Raw genomic sequence first — 16,257 nt, forward strand, 5'->3', positions numbered from 1 at the left:
AGGGCTTGCCAGCTTCGGAAGTGAGCCTCACCACCGGCTCTGGGCCTGGCAGGGGCTCTCCCTCCGCACAACGTGTGACTAACGGGGTGCCTAACTCTGGGCCTGGCAGGGGCTGCAGCTGGGCCTGGCAGGGGCTCTCCCTCTGCACAATGTGTGACTAACGGGGTGCCTAACTCCTGGTTCTACCCAGGCTGCACCTTCCCCTGCTCTTCAAAAACCTCCTGTTTCCACCCCAGGGACCCCCTGACCTCCTGGGCCCTGAAGCCCCTGGTCCTCAACCCTGGAGTTAGTGAATTCCAAACCAAAACCAGGTTGGTTGGTTGGTTGGTTTTTAAAGTAATATATGTCCAACATGGGGCTTGAACTCAAGACCCAGAGATCAAAAGTTGCATGCTCTACTGATTGAGCCCGCCAGGTGCCCCAAACCAGGTGTAAACAGAGGGAAATAAATCCTCCAGAGGGAGACTCCTGCCCTCCATGGCCTCTGGGAAGCAGGCACCCCCTGACTTCAGGCCACTGGCCAAGAATACTCTGCACAGAATGAGTGTAAAAATGTCCAACCACGGGGGTGCCCAAAGGGGAGTGTCCAGAGGCACACGGAGGGCTGCAGAGGCTACCCCCACCCCCCCGCCCCCTCCACCCTCTGCCCAGCAAGGGAGGGGATAGGGCACCGGGGTGACAATCGACGGAGTGTCCGCGGAGACTTAAGAGGGACGGAGGGCCGAGGGCTGCCCCTAAAGACGGGCGCATGGGTCCGAGGTCCGTCGGAGTTGGTCACTCGGTCGCAGGGGACCTGGGACTTGCAGCCTGAGAGGGGCGGGAGCGCGAAGGCTGGGGGCGAGGACCCGCGGAAGGCAGGGGGCGGGGCTGGAAGCGGCGGCCTAGGCGGGGCCAAGGCGGTGGGCGGGGCCCGGGCGGGGGTCCGGGCCGGGGGCGTGGCAAACGCGGGCCGGCCTCTGGCGACGGGGCTGGGCGCTCAGTGTCGCGCGACGCGGACGCCGGCCAGGCGGGAAGCCGGACCTTCCGCACCTGCGGCGCCCCGGGGCTCGGCGGGCCCGGCGCGGGCACCTGCGGCTGCGCCCTGCGCGTCCCCGGGCCATGGCGCACGTGGAGGCGGCGGCTCCGAGGGCCCCCCGGGGCCTCCTGTGAGCGGGGGACCGGAGCGGGGACCCGGCGCGGGGCCGCGGGCACGATGCCCGTCTTTCCGGAGGCGAGGGCGGCGGGGTGCGCGGTGGCCCTGGCCCTGGTGCTGCTGCTTCCCGCAGGGCCAGCGAGCGCCCTGCTCCGCCTGCAGCTCGGCCTGTGAGTAGCGGGGTGGGGTGGGGGGCTCCGCTGGACGGCGGGAGCCCGGGGCCCCGGGGCAGCTTTGTCCCTGGGGCTCTGACAAGGTTGGGCTCTTTGCCGTAACTGGGGAGCGTCGGGGCTTGGGTCTGGGGGCGCTTCGGTAGCAGGGCCACCTCCTCCTTCCCTAACCCCGTCCGTCTCCCTCCACTCTGTAACGTGCGTCCGCGCTCTGGCAGACGCTGCACTCCAGTCGGGGTCCTTGCGGGCAGAGAAAGCAGGAAGGAAGCAGCCCCTTCTCACTTCCTTCCAAAGCCTGCCTCCAGGGGCCTGGGGGGGCCTGTGCAGGGGCGGGGTGCGCCCAGACAGGGGGCCCCTGGACGTGGTGTATGTGTTAAACACGTGTGTGCTGGGGCTGAGAGACAGGAGAAGAAATTCAGTACCAGAATGGGCAGGAAGAGAGGGTCAGGGAGCCAGCTGAGATGAATTTCAGTTTTGAAAGATGATTCCCCAATGGGCCGTTTAGCGGTCTCTCTTCAACAGCAGATCAATCCTTGCACTGGCCTCTGACGAAAGCTGGTGCCAAAGTGAGCCGGGGAAGGGGAGGAGGAGGAGAGGCTCCTGCTGGCAGCCCCCACCCCAGGGCTCCTGCAGGGTGCTGGACCTGGGGCCTGCCCAATGTGGACAGGCTGCCGAAGGCTTCAGCGGGCCAGGCAAGTGGCCCGGCCTCGGTTAGGGACCCCTGCCCAGCACCTGGCCGTGCAGGATGGTCACTTTCAGGCAGAGCTGGGGGAGGGCCAGTCCAGGCCCCAGGACCCCCACCCGGGGTCTTGCTTTGCCCCAAGGGGGAAGGTTTCCTTGTGCCCTTTTCAAAGGAAAAGGGGGCCTCCGCGTCCAGAAATGTGAGTGGCCTGAGTCCCGACTTCTCCGCGTGACTGCTGCTGGACATTTTTCTTTCCTGCGATCCCAGTGAGTTTGTTTGTCCAAGGGAAGCTGCAGCCTCGGAAGGATTCTCACAGTGGCGGTCTGGCCACTCAGCCTGCCTGCTCTTTGCAGGGTTAGCCAGGGACTTCCAAAGGCCCAGACTCCTGGGAATTCCAGGGTGCTGGTCAGGTGGACAGCTGCTGAGCCCATGAGGACAGAGGGCTTCTCCTTAAGAGGGGGCTTCTGTCCCAGTGTGCTTGTGGAGATTGCTTGTCACCCCTCCTCGGCCCCTTTTCCTGAGTCACCGAGGAGTGGAGCTAAAGGCCTGTGTCCTGAGGTTGGCCTGCTCACCTGGGGCTCCAGGAAGCCTCTGGCCCGGCTGGGGTGAGCGTTTCAAACCAGCGGCTAGTGTGTTGCCTGAGACCTCCTTCTCTTCCTGCTTCATGCTCTCCCCAAAGCCTCCTCTCCCTCTCTCTTCCTCCTTTCCCCTCTCAGGGAGCCTCCCACGTGGCAGGGGTGGCTGCCCCTCTGGGGACCTGTGTCCCTGTTTCTTGGTGGGGCGTCTGTTCTCAGGTTGCCCCAGGCATGTTGAGCTCTGTGACACCTCGGGGTGCATCTTTCTCGGCTCCGCTGTCTCTGGTTGTCTCTGAAGCAGCTGGTGCAGGCCCCAGCATGCAGTGGGGCCACAGTGGGCACTGCTGGCCGGCTGAGTGCGTGAGGGAGAGCACCCTTCTGCGAGACCCCAGAGAGGGGGAAGCTGCTGGGTCCTGGAGGTGCCAGAATTTGCTCCTTGCACCCCAGAGGAGCAGGGGACGGGGCCTGGAGAACAGCAAGGGTTCCAGAAAGTGCTTTGTCCGTGCTGGTCCCGTGCCCCCTGCCACCCTTGCCTTGGGGGAGATGTGATGAGCCTGCAGGGCCTGGCACAGGCATCCCCACCCTCTGTGGCTAGCTTTCCTGAACCCCTTGGTGGGCCTCTGGGGGAGGCAAAGAGAAGAGGGGTGCCGTGGTTGGGGGGCTCCCACTGACTCACAGCCCTGGTGCTCAGGGGGCCTTTGTGGACCCTTGGGAGCCTGTGGCTGGTTCTTTGGCTCCCACTGGCCGACCATGTCCAGATTCAAAACCCTGCAACCTGTCTTTATGTATTTATTTGTGTCTCTGAAGTGAATTTCTCTGGAAGAATGGTTGGCTTTCCTTCCTGGGGCCTGGAATGACTGCTTACTCCACGCAGGGCTGGCCCAAGGCTACTGGCTGGGCTGGGGAAGCAGGGTCGGGACAGGGAGATGGTGTCCCCACACAGTGGAGCTCGACCTGGCCACTGTCCGAGGCTGCGGGGTCCCAAGCTCCATGCTGCACCCAGGCCAGGGGAACGTGTGTTCAGAGGCCCGCTGTGGGGTTCAAACGGGGAGCCTGTAAGAACAGACGTGATGGAGACGACTCTTCGTCGCCTAGCCCTCCTTCTGGACCAGGGGATGTGTGTGGCCTGGCTTCCCCAGCCCCCTCCCTGCCCTGGTGTCCCCATCCTCACCTCCTCACCCTGGGGCCATCGTCCGGGGGCCCTCAGGGCCTGGAACCGCCTACCCTGGAGGGACGCTTCTCAGACCCACCTTCACCTCGGCCCTGGGCAAAGGCCACCAGCCTCCAGGAGCCCCTCTCTGCCAGGGAGCAGATGTCCGACAGAGCTGTGTTCACTTTGTAGTCTGGGAATTGCCTTCCCTCCCCAGATGGGAGGCAGGAGCCGACTCGGGCGACACCTCAGTCTCTCTGTCTGTTCTCTCCCCCATCCCACCTCCTCCACCCCACAAATGGAAAAGCTGGCGGAGGTTACGCTTGTGAAGGACTGGGAACTCCCCAGAGGAGAGCGTTCCGGCGCTCACCCCGGGCCCTGTGGGGCCAACGGAGAAGCAGCAAGACTGAGGCTGTTCTCAGGGCTGTGGAGAGAGGGGGGAGCCAGGCGGCCCTGCAGGCCTTGGGGGGAGTGACGCAGGTGCCCCGGGGTGGGGGCAGGGCACGGGCGAGTGACCCTCGGGAATGACCCCGCAGGGCTGCTGTGGGACCCTCAGGACCCTCACGGTGGCTGTGGTTTGAGGAGGGCCCGGAAAGCAGAGGGGTCTTCCGAGGAGAACCCAGCCCACCCCATCCTCTTCTGCAGAGAGCTCTGGCTGGTCTCACAGACTTGCGAAGCTTTGCCTTCTCTCCCGGACTTTGTGAAACTTGCCTGTGTGGGGACCACCCTGGTCCCTGAATCTGGGCGTGCCTGGGGCGAGCTGCGCCCCTCCCCTCGCCTCCCCTCCTGGAGCGGGGCTGGGCCCCTTCTGCCTTCTCAGCCACCTCCTTCCTGAGTGTGGCATGCTCCTGTCCATTCGTTCGCCTGTGGGGGCTCCTGGGGGCCGAGGAGCCACTGAAATCGCAGGGCCCCGGCTGAGCCCCCCCCCCGCCCCGCCTTCCCTGGAGGCTCCCCTGCTTGCTCTGCTTGTCCTGGCCGAAGCGAATCCCACCCGGCCGGGCGCCCAGCACCTGCGGCTCAGGGCCATCTCTGAGGCCGGCCTGGCTGCGGAAGAGGGGGCCTGGGATGGGAGTCACATGAACGCAGGGTTGACGTCGCTGTTCCTATGGACCCCCCGGTGCCCTGTGCAAGGCGGCACCGGTGTCTATACTTTGGGGTTTGGGCAGGATTAGAGTAACCCCGTGGGCAGCTTGGAGCCCCTGCATGGAGGATGCTCAGATATGACCCTTGAGCCTGGGCCTGCTGCAGGCCTGGGAGGGGCCCCGGCCTAGGGACCCTGCTGTGGGGCCTGGCCATGGTCTGGACCCCACCCCGGATGGCTCCACGCCCCAGGGTGGGTGTGCAGGCGGCCTGGGGCCTGCTGGCTACTGGTGGCCGGGGCGCTGACATCTGTCCTCTGTCCCAGGCCCCACGTGTGTGCCGAACAGGAGCTGACCTTGGTGGGCCGCCGCCAGCCCTGTGTGCAGGCTTTCAGCCGAACCGTGCCCGTGTGGAAGCCGGGCTGTGGGCGGCAGGCATGGTGCGTCGGCCACGAGCGGAGGTATGTGCCGGGGTCCCTGGGTCCCGAGTGGGAGCGGGGTGGCGGGGATGGGGGGCTGTCCTGATCTCGGGGCCTTCTTCATGCAGTGGGGGCCCTGCAGGGAGGAGGGGACTCTGGGAGGGGTGCTCTGAGGGGGACAGGGATCCCGTGGGGCAGGCGGGGACCCCAGGGGGGAGGTTGGCCATATGAGAGGGGAAAAGCAGGTGCTCAGCCTGCTAAGTTCTGCGGGACTGCTGCAGCCGAACCCCTGGGCCTCATTCCCAGAAGAGCCAGTGCGAAACATTTTATTGCTCAAGATTTTATTTCAAAGTCAAATTAAGGAGTGCCTTTGCATACCTCTCCACTTTTTATAGACTCAGGCTCTGGAATCTGTACGATTGCAAAGCTGGGCAGTGGAGGGGCCTCAGCTCGGGCAACTCCCCTGGCCGGAAGCAGCAAGGCCTCCAGGTTAGGTGCGGGGAAGGCCGGAATGGGCCTCAGATGGGGCATGGTGTCCAGCTTCGCAGCGAGGCCTTTGGGGGTGGCCTGTGTGATGTCCTCCGTGTGGGGCGTGAACTCCCTCCCTGGGATCTTGGTGGTGTCTGGGTCCGGTGTCCGTTGCCCCCCAGTGAACCTCTGGTGCTCAGGACGGCCCTGGAAGTATGAAGGGTCCTGCATGAGCGTCAGGGGCCTGATGCTGAGAAACCCAGGGAAGGAAGACAGCTCCCCTCGCGCTTCCCCCAGAGAGGCACTCTGAGCAGTGTCCACAGCTTGGGCCGCGTCCCCCCAGCCACTCACGGTGAAGCCGCCAGGAGCCCTGTGGCCCCTGGGCTGGAGAGTTGGGTGGGTGGCTGTGCTGAGAAGCACCCAGTCTCCCTGTCGCTGGTCCCAGTCTCCCTGTTGCTGGTCCCGGGCTCCCCATCGCTGGCCCCCGGGGTCCCCGTCACTGGCCCCCAGGCTGGCCTGGGTGGGGTGGGAGCAGCGTTTCCAAAGCATCTGAGTGCCTTCAGTGTCCTGATGGGGCGTCTGGGGCCCTGGGAGCGAAGCCCCCCTGTCTGGGAGGACCTTGCTGCCCCGTTATGTGGGGTGGGGGCCGCAGGGTCTCTGCCATGCTTCCTGCCCTGGTGCAGAGGGGAGGGAGTGTGCATTCTCTGTCAGGGTCTTCTGGGAAGGCTCAGGAGGGGCCGCGTGCAAAACAGGTTCTGGGCATCCTCGCCTTGCCCAGCTCCAGGTGTCTGGGACCCTCCCTTTGGGTTCAGCATGAACAGTTTGGGTCCCTGGCCTGTTTGGGGGCAGTGGCTGCCCGGTCTCCTGGGTTGCAATGCAGCTGGGATTCACCCCACCCTACACGGGCTGTTCCCCCCCCAGCCCTCCACTCCGTGTGAATGAGAGCTGTCTCACCACCTCTCTGTCCCATGGGGTTTCCTGAGACCTGCCCCAAGCACTTTCTGGGCCCAGCCCCACTTCCCTTCTGTGGGGCTCCTGGCTGCGAATGGGTTGTGTCCCTTCCCATGATGCCGCAGCGGAGCCCAGCATGCCGGCTATGGGCAGTTGCCCGAATGCCTCGTCCAGATGTTCCTCCGGCGGCTGTCGAAGCTGTGTGGCCTCTGGCTGGCACGCTCCCCTTCCTCCTTCAGGAATGCACAGAGGCTCTGGCTTCCCTGCGAGGCGGGCCCTGCCCCCTGCCCCCCTTCTCCCCATCTGCCAGCCCACGGGGCAGCTCTCCTAGCGCATCAGGAGCATCTCCCCGACAAACCACCAGCCAGCACAGGCCGTGCCAGGCCTGAGGAGCCCCCCAGGCTACGTCGAAGGCCCCCTGCCCTTTTGGCGGGGAGTGGTCCATGCAAAGGGAGGAGGAGGGAATGCTAGGAGGAGCCACGAGGCCACACGGAACCCCTCCCTCCAGGCCTGTCCCCCAGATCTCCTCCCCTGGGGCCCAGGCTCCATGGGGCCTGCAGAAGGTGGAGATGTGTGCACCAGCCTGGTACCCCTGTCCCCCTGTCGCCCCTGGCCCTGCTGTCAGCCAGCTTCCTGGCTGTGGCCAGAGCCCACGTGAGGTGTCCCCTGTGAGCTGTTGCACCCACCCTCCTCCGTGAGCTGTGTCCCCTGTGAACTGTCCCATGTGGGCTGCAGGGGAGTGAGGGGTCGGCTCTTGGGGGGCTGAGGGGGCAGTAGGCCCACAGGTGCCTCAGAGGGTCTCTAACTTCTGAGGGTGGGGGGAGGTGGCAGATGGGCCGATTGTCTCCGTTCTCCGGGTGACCGCGAGGAGCAGCACGTAGCCCCGGGAGAGGGATAAATATTTACGATGGAAGGACCCAAACACTGTTTGCTTTGTCAAATACTGTCCACCGCTGTGGTCGGTTTCTCTTCAGGCAAGTGGATTCATGTCCTGCCAAAGTGGTGTTTTGCAGAGCTCCCCCCGAGCTGCTGTGTGCAGTGTGTGTGCATGAACTCCCACTTCCGGGAAGGGGCCTTGTTGGTTTGTGGGGTCCCTGGGTTTCCCACGGCTCCCCCGGGCCAAGCCCCAGCGAGCAGAAGGGTGTCACGTCACTTGGAAACAGCGGTCCAGGCCCTCGGGCCACTCCTGGGGCTCAAGGGTCCTTGACCCCATGGCTGTTGGCCGGGCTCCCGGCCACCGTTCCTACAGACAGTGGTGGGGCGGGGTGGCTGTGTCTGAAGGCTGTGGGTGGCCTCGGGGCATCCCCTTCCTCTTGTTCTGCTGCTCTCTCTGCTCAGCCTTTGCGGGAGCTGCTCCCGTCCTGAGCAGGAACTGGCCTGGGTCCAGGGGTGCAGGTAGGAGGCCCTCCCCTGAGAGGCCCCCCTCCCCCACTCCCCCCGCTCCTCTCTGATCTCAGCCCTGTGTGCTGGTCACACTCCGGTTCTGCTGCTGCTGTCCACGCACTTCTCCCGGTCACCCTGTCTCCTCAGCTCAGCCCTACGCTCCTCGGGGTGGGGGAGGGGCCCTCGCGGACGCCCCAGGGCCGTCCTGCTGTCCACTGGTGGACTGAGAGCCTGGGGTCGGAATTGGCACTGCCCGCCCACTGGGCCCCAGGAAGCCACGCTTGTTCCCAAGCTGGACACTTGGAGTCTGACCCCCAAGCCCTCAAATCTGGCCTGGTGATGAGAGCCAGATGTGGGGTGTTATGCCCGTCCTGACGCCAGCCCGGAGCCGGGCCCGCAGCAGGGGTGGAGAGGGAGCGGGGTAGCACCCCCCGTGCCCAGCCAGCTGGGGCCAGTGTGGCTGGCTGCGGGCCAGTCACGTGTCCCCTGCTCCTGCTGACCCTCTTCATGCGGATGCGGCTCTGCTTTAGGATGCAGACCTTCTACCCGCTTCCGAGCCTCAACCTGCTCAGCTTGAAATGGGGCCGGTCAGAGAATCATCGTGGGGAGGGGTTGGTGAGAGCCTAAAGCTGCGGGACATGCCACCAGCGCTGTGCCCGCACAGTAAATGTTGCCCTCTCCCTTCTTTTCTAGAACCATCTACTACACAGGCTACAGGCAGGTATATGCCATGGAGGCCCAGACCGTGTTGAGGTGCTGCCCAGGGTGGAGCCAGCAGCCTGGAGACCAGGGCTGCCTCTCCCGTGAGTGTCCCTCCCCCGACCCTGACCCTGAATCAGTGCGTCGGAGGAAGCCATGTCTAAAGGGGACGCCCCCTGGCACGGCGGAGTGCAGACCTCGTTTCTGCACTTGGTGGCACTCATCACAGCATGGGAACCTTCCAGGGCCGCACGTCCCCCCACTCTGCCCCCCTGAAGGCTGTTAAAATGGAATAAGAAAAGAGGAACAGTGAACCCACAGGCTGTTGGGGCAGGGGCCGAGGAGACAGGGCTGGGGGGGGGTGGGGGCTCCGAGCAGAGGGTGGGGGGATGCCTGCCAGTGCCCGGGTGCCTGGCATCAGGAGGGGGTGTGAGGGTGGCCCTGGACCACGTGCTGCTGTCTGTGGGCTCAGCTGCCTCTTGGGGGTCATGTCATGGAGCGTGCCCCTCCCCTGCCTGCCCCACCATAGCCACGCCCTTGCTCTTGGGGCTTTCTTCTCTGTTCCCAAGTGGGCCCAGGGCTGGGCATTGGGCCCCTGGCCTCTGTGGACAGTTGTTTGTGAGACAGTAGCTCCTGTCCTGCCTCTTGTCCCGGTGCCCTGGGCCTCGGTCTCTCCTCTGCCTCGTGGGGGTGTGTCACTGCCTCCCTCAGAGGGGGGGTCCTGATAGCTGCAGGAGGGAGGGGGACCCCTGTGTCAGCACACATGAGCCTCACTGTGAAGCCTCTGCTTCATAAACTAAATGGGGCTCACAGCTGTGGAGTCTGGCTGCAGGGAGTATTTGGGAGGCTGTTTCTGGCCTGTAGGTGTGGGCGCAGGTGGGTGTGGGCGCAGGTGGGTGTGGGCGCAGGTGGGTGTGGGCGCAGGTGGGTGTGGGCGCAGGTGGGTGTGGGCGCAGGTGGGTGTGGGCACAGGTGGGTGGGCAGTTGGGGCTGATGGGGTATGGCAGTATCCCTTCCCTGGAGAGGTGGTCCCAGAGGTCTGGCCCCCCCGAAACAGTGACACGGCACTCCCTGACGTGAGGTGAGGGATGGGGCCACGCGGTGGGGGTGGCTGGGGGTCCCAGCTCCCCCATGCTGGGACAGGATGTGTTCCAGCCTGTCTCTCGGCCCCGGGTCCCTCTGCACACAGGAAACATGGGAGCAGCCGAACGGGGGCAGAGACGGTTTTGCACGAATTCCAGTGGGGAAAGGGGAAGAGAAGGAGGCTGGTGCTGTTTTTCTGGAAGAGGAAATGAATAATTCTCCCCAGGAAGGGAGCAGGGAGGAAGAAGAGAAGGAAGCAGCTCTGGCTTCCCTCGTGGGCAGGGTGGATGCCCAGATGCTGGCCGGCGGGAGGTGCCCCAGACCCCCAGTTCCCGGCAGCAGCCCTTCTCCCCACGCTCTCTGATCCTGGTGGTGTGTGTGTTCCCTGCTTCTGGCTTCTAGGAAAACAAAGGAGTCTGTTGACTGGGGGTGCAGGGTAGAGGTCAAAGCCGAGGGCCCTGGTTTCCGCTGTGAGATGGGGTTCCTCAGGCCTGCCAGAGGCGGCCCTAGTAATCTGGTGAATGGTGGGGGCAGGCAGAGGAGGCAGGGGCCTACGGCACGGGGTGGGGTTGCGGGGTGGGGAGCACGGCCTTTTTATACCTGAGAAGGGATGTGGATGCCCAACCACATGGCCAGCCCAGGGTGGGGGGCCCTCTGGGCTTGGCTTCCTGGGCTGGGGGGAGAGGGTGTGTGCACTCTCATGGGCAAGGGCAGGGAGCCAGGGTCCAGGTCATGATTGGTACTGCAGTGTTCCCAGCATCCATACTCCTGAACTGGGTTCGGATGACCCTCGGTTTCTCCTGTGTCTTGGAGTGACCTTCCCAGGGTCAGGGCTGGGGAGGAGTGGCAGGGCCCAAGGGTCAGCCAGATCCTGGGAGGCCGGGTTGGAGACAGGCCCCAAATGCTGACTTTTCAGGGATGGGAGGCCAATTTCAGCACAGGTCCTCAGGCCCTGACAGTCTCTCCTTTGCAGTCTGGCTCAGCGTGCGCTCCTGGGCTGTCCTGTGGCTCTGTCTGCCTGTGCTGGTAGCCAGGAAGGACAAGCTGGCTCTGCTTTGGCCTGGCCAGCTAGCAGGAGGGGGCGGGTACGTGGCAGTGGGGAGATCGCTGGCAGGTGGGACCTAAAGCCGCCCAGGGCAGCCGTGGCCTTGCAGAGGTGGAGAAGCCGGGCTGGGGACAGGGCTGTAGTGGTGAGCAAATGAGGATGTCTCAGCCACAGGGACTGGCCTTGGGGGTCCAGTTTGCGCCGTTGGCCTGGAGACACAGACAGGGTCTCCACATGTGTCCTGAACTTGAGGCTTGGGCTTTCTTGATTGTTTGTTTTTAAAAAAAACATTTTAGTGCAGGATTTACTTATTTCTGTATTTGGATTTTATTTGAATGCTCTAGGAAAAGCTCTGTGATCTGGCCTCTCGGGCACCCTCTTGTTGCCCCAGTGCCTGGGTCACTGGCAGGTGAAGGGGAGGGAGGGACAGGGAGGCTCATGTGGGGCAGAGCCTGAGCCTGGGACCCTGCCCCCCAGGGGTGGCTGTTGCTCAGCTCTGGGGAGTCAGGGGGCCTGGCAGGGAGGCCGGTAGCGAGCAGATGATGGGTTGCGATGGGGGGTACAGAGCCAGCTGGGGCTTCGATGTGTGGATGGGCAGGGCAGGCCCGCAGGGACGTGGGGGTTGGAGGAAGTGCAGCAGAGGCAGTGGGGCGGGGGCGGGGGCTTGCAGAGGAAGGCAGAAGAAGTGGCCGGAGAAGGTGGGCTTCCTGCTGTGAGCTGAGCCCTTGGGGTCACTGGGTCACTTTGTTTCCCTGTCCCAGGTGGAGCAGGTGCCCAGAGCCCCCAGCCCCTCAGAAGCCCTGCCCTTTGAGGTCAGGGGAGAGTCTGCGGTGGTCCCCTTCCTGCCGGCTTGCCTGTGGGTGCCTGGAGGCTGGGTCGGGGCCCTCAGAGCTCCTGAGCACGAGCAGTGGCTGGGGTGCTGGGCCCCCACTTGGGAGAGGTGCCCACTTCCTGCAGAGGGGCCTGGGGGTCAGGAGTCTCTGGGTTTGGCCCTTCCCCCATCCCTGTACCATTCCCCCAGTCTCAGTCCAGGCTGTGTCTGCAGTCAAGGGAGACCGGGTTGGGCCAGGGGCAACCCCCCCGCCCCGCCCCGCTGCTGACAGCCCCAGCCCGGCCCCGCTCCACCAGCCGTGTGAGACGTCCTCGCTTCGCGTGACCTGGAACCGCACCTGCGTGCGGGACACCGTCAGGGCCCCTGTGGGTTCGTGTGGGAGTGAGGAGGAGACGTCATGCTGTGTAAGAGGGTGACAGGAAGCTCCTAGTGGCCACTGTGATTTCTCAGAGGCCCACTTAGCAGCGTGTGTGACCTGGAGGTGAGCAGAAAGGAAAAGTGCTAGCCGGGTGGGGCGGCATTGCCTGGTGACCAGGGGCCTTCCTTGGGTCTGTGTGGTACACATGCGCCCCGTGGGCAGCTGGGCGCTGACCTCTTCTGCTGTTGGGGTGCCAGATTCCTGCCTGGTGCCTCTCTCAATTCCATGGCCATCTCAGTGGGGTGCAGATTTTCCTGGACCCACCCCAATTCCCTGGGCCCTGGGTCCCCCTCATCAAGGGGGGGGGGCTGAGTGTGAAGGCACTGCATGCAGACTCCTACATGGATGCACCCAGGAATGAGGGGCCAGGAAGATGCTCTGTGGCTCCCTGCTCTAACTCTGTGCAGGCTGAGCCCTGGCCATCTGAGGAGGCCAGTGGACGGAGAGGCAGAGCCTGAGCAGGTGCCAGGAGCTGCACCGGCGATGAGGAATGGGAAGGGGTTCTGTGGTCCAGGAAGCTCCGCATAAAGCACAGTGAAGCAGGATCCATCATTGCAGGACTTATCAGAGCATTTAACATGCTAATGTGTCCTGTGGGTTCCTGAGAAAGACTATGTAGTATTTTCCAAACCAATTCTTTCTTTAAAAAGATACAACAAAGTTGAAAAAATAAACAGTGTCCCTAAAGCATGCGCTGGGAAACTGACCCAGGCGGTCCGCTGGACGATCATTTGTGTGGGGCCGACAGCATGTCCTGCGCTGTGCTCAGGCGTGGGAGGGTGGCAGTGGCAGAGACTGGGCCTGGCCCTTCCTCCGTCGGAGCTGCTGTCCTGTGGCAGCAGACACGCGGGCAAGTGCGCGTGCGGTTCTGGGTTCAGTGCCAGCCCGTGAGCTGCACTCCGGAGAAAGCTGAGGTGGGGGAGGGGCGTTGGCCAGGAGGGGCTGGGCGGGGCTTGAAGCAGCTCGGGTTTACTCTCTGGAGGCTGGATGTGTGCCATCCACGTGTGGGGGATCCTTCCTGCTTGGTCCTGGGCCCTCCTTGGCGTGAGGCCGCGTCAGCCCCCTGCTGCCCGCGTGTCCTCCTCTGTCTCTAAGCGGGGCCTGCCCGAATCCGTGTGAGCTTAGTCCCTGCCTTAGTCACGCCCGCAAAGACTGCTTCCAAACGAGGTCACTTGCTGAGGTCCCAGGGCCCTTGTGAGGACAGGGAGCCTGTGCAGGGTCTGACTGGGGGAGGGACACGGTCTGCCGTGGAGGGCAGAGGGCCTGGCCCTGGTGGGTCGCGGAGCATGCTAAGTGGCTGGATTCTGGATGTGTGGATGGAGTGGGAACTGGGTCTGGACAGCGTGGCCGTGGCTGGGTTTTCAGGACCCCATGTGTGCCCGGGGTGTGTGGGGCAGCCTCGCCCTTGACTCTGCAGCAGACCCTCAGAGGTGACCACGGACAGGGGTGGATACTGCAGGGTGGCCACCCCGAATTTTCTCCACAGGCTGTCCCGGCCCATCGTGGTCACTCGTGCCTTCTTGCTGCCTAGGGGATGCCAGGCCAGCTGGGAAAAAAATCTGTGGCCTTTGAGGGCGTCACATGAGTGTGAGGGAGGGATTGACGTGGTTTGTTGCCACGGGAGCCTGGGACAGGCCACTGGGTGGGTCAAGGGAACAGAAGCCCAGGCTGCTGACCGCCTCGCAAGCTTGCCCCTTCCTCCCTCCTGGGATGTGGCCATCTCCTCTGTGATCCTGGGGCTGTGGGAAGGAGCGGCAGGAAGGCTGCTGGGGGACCCGGGGATGGCCGCCCTCTGCCTTCCTGCTTTGCTGTTCACTTTCCCTTTTCCGTTCTGGGCGTGTGTCAGCTCTGCGCCCAGTGTGGGAATTTGCAGAGCTGGCGCTCTGGCTGTCCTGACTTCGCTGTGGACACAGATGCCCACGCAGTTGCTAGGAGTGGGCGTGTTGTTCTGCGGCAACCCCTCATCCCCTAGGTGTCTCTGGACAGTGGAGTCACCCCCAGATTTGCATGGTGCTGTGCCAGGCACGTTTGCACACTCATGCACACTTGTGCACTGGACCAGCATGCTGTCCACCCAGGCGAGCTCACCCACGTCACAGCCTCACATACACATGCACGGTTGATGCATGTGCTCACGCTCACAAGGACGCACGGGTGTGTACGCAATCACACATGCACACACGTGGATGGTCTCACGTGTGCTGACACGCTCACCCTCAGACATATGCCCACACCCATGCGCTCATGAACACATGGGCTCACATACGTATGCCCTGTACATGCACTCATGCTCACGTGCACACATGTGCACCACGTGCCTGCTCGCTCACGTCTGTGTGAGTGCCTGCACGCCTGCCTGCTCCCGTGCACGGGTCTGCTCACACCTGCTGCTGCGGCCCCACAGCACCCACACGCTGAGCACGCCCCTCCTCTGTGCGGCCCTGCCTTCCAGCACAGGCCTGCGGTGGGTGCGCCGCCAAGGTGGAGCCCTGCCTCGGACTCCTGGAGCCTCGGGGCGGGCACTGGCGTGGCTCTTCCTTGGGAGCTTGGAGCTGGAGTGACTCCCTCCCTGCAGCAAGGGTCTGGACGGGGGGAGGTGTGGGTGGGGGCTGGGGTCCAGGCCTCCAGCTGCTGGCTAGCATTGGGTCGAAGGCTGGCGGGTCTGGTAGCAGAACAGGGACAGAGGGACCAAGTGGGAGGGACCTGGGGCTCCCAGGGAAGTGGCCTCCATCCTGTAGCTGCCCTTGGCTGTGAGGCGGGCACTGTGGTTCCCACGCCTGGCCATTCACAGGCGGTTCTGCCAGCACCTCGGGTGAGGTTTAGGAGATGCTGCCGGTGGTGTGGTCAGTGAGGTGAGGACCACCCTGAGCCACGGTGCTCATCTCGCTGCCCTGTGGGGGGCCTGGGCACAGTGTCGTCCTCACCATCACCCCCTTCATCTGGGCTTTCCCCCACCCAGCATTGTTTGAACCCCTAAATGCCGCCAATGATGGTGGACAGAGGTGCTCTGCACCGGGTCCAGCCCCGACTCTGCCTGGTGCTGGCCTCCCAGGCCGGTTGCTGGAGGAGCGCTGGGGGCACGTGTACCCTCTTGGGGTTCTGGCCTGCTGTGTGTGCCCCAGCAGCCCTGGGAGAGTTTCCTGGGTACCGGCCTGGGTAGCACACACCCTGTCTCTGGCTGGCCTGGTGGCTTTGGCCACGGGCAGGACTGTGCCCAGTGCTGGTACCACCGCTTCCTTTGCAGAGCCTGGGAGCCGGGAACCGATTGGTCGGCTGTGTTCCATCTGGCCTGAGGTTTCTGGGAGCCAGGCGTGCACCGGGAGCTCATGTGGGCAGTTTTATTGGGCCCCCCACATCCACCACGTGTCTTGGTGGTGGGCTGATCCCCAGTTACAGTGGAGGAGCTGTGGCCCAGACAGGAGGAGAGCTGCTTCCCAGAGAGGCCCCTCCCAGGCTCCATTCTGAAAATTCTATGTTGGGTGCAGGGAGGGGCTGAGGTCCCCTGCAGGCCTGATCAGGATGTGAGCTCAGCCCCAGCCAGCAGACAGGCGTGCCCCTCCTCTGGGGATGCTGTGGGGGAGTGGTGCAGGGATGGGGCTCCCCTGCTCCTGGGCCAGGTCCTCACTGCCGGGAGTGGATGGGAGCCAGAGGCTTCGGCACGGGAAGTCCACAGGAGGCCGTGCAGCTGGGACAAACCACGAGAGAGCAGGCTCCCAGGCCGGGAGGTTTGTCTTGGGTCTGAGTTGGTCCCTCCTGCCCTGGCCTGTTCGAGCTACAGGATGAATGTGGGGTCTCTGGGCCGCTTGGGCAGAGGTGCCCAGGGACAGGGCTCATTTGCAGTGCTGGCCTCCAGAAGGCTGATGTTTGTGCTCCACGCACATTTGGTGACCCTGGCCGTGTGTTCAGAGCCTGCAGGGGGGTGGCCCAGCAGACCAGGAGAAACTTGTCCACCCGGATCACACCTGTCCCGCCTGAGGCGGCCACTCAGCTGTCCACCGGTAGCTACTTGGGGAAGAAAAGAGGAGGGGCTCTGGGTTCAGTCGCGTGGCAGTTCGAGGACAGCGCAGCCCTTGTAGAGGAGTGGAGCCCCGTTGCCACGGCTAGCCCATCCCAGGACAGGGGCCACCCCCGCTGCCGGCAGCAGGGTTCACCTGAGGTCCCGCCAAACGCA

General features: G+C 64.1%; 1 protein-coding gene across 4 annotated transcripts in view; it reads left to right on the forward strand.

The window, feature by feature from the left end:
• The first annotated feature begins 1,005 nt into the window (after positions 1-1,005).
• The window catches only part of MEGF6 (multiple EGF like domains 6), an 86,156-nt gene continuing 70,904 nt past the window's right edge, over positions 1,006-16,257 (forward strand). For 3 of the 4 annotated variants that reach the window (XM_088022643.1, XM_088022640.1, XM_088022641.1), the window contains exons 1-3: positions 1,146-1,302; positions 5,115-5,249; positions 8,703-8,812. In XM_088022643.1, coding sequence (XP_087878769.1) covers positions 1,193-1,302; positions 5,115-5,249; positions 8,703-8,812 — 355 coding nt within the window. In that variant the 5' untranslated portion in view covers positions 1,146-1,192. Of the gene's footprint in view, positions 1,303-5,114; positions 5,250-8,702; positions 8,813-16,257 lie in introns of all 4 variants that reach the window. The other variant, XM_088022639.1, reaches the window with a different exon arrangement.

Source organism: Eumetopias jubatus, unplaced genomic scaffold, assembly GCF_037043125.1.
Source record: "Eumetopias jubatus isolate StellerSeaLion01/CBP00866 unplaced genomic scaffold, mEumJub1_p1.0 scaffold_4, whole genome shotgun sequence".
Lineage (NCBI taxonomy): Eukaryota > Metazoa > Chordata > Mammalia > Carnivora > Otariidae > Eumetopias > Eumetopias jubatus.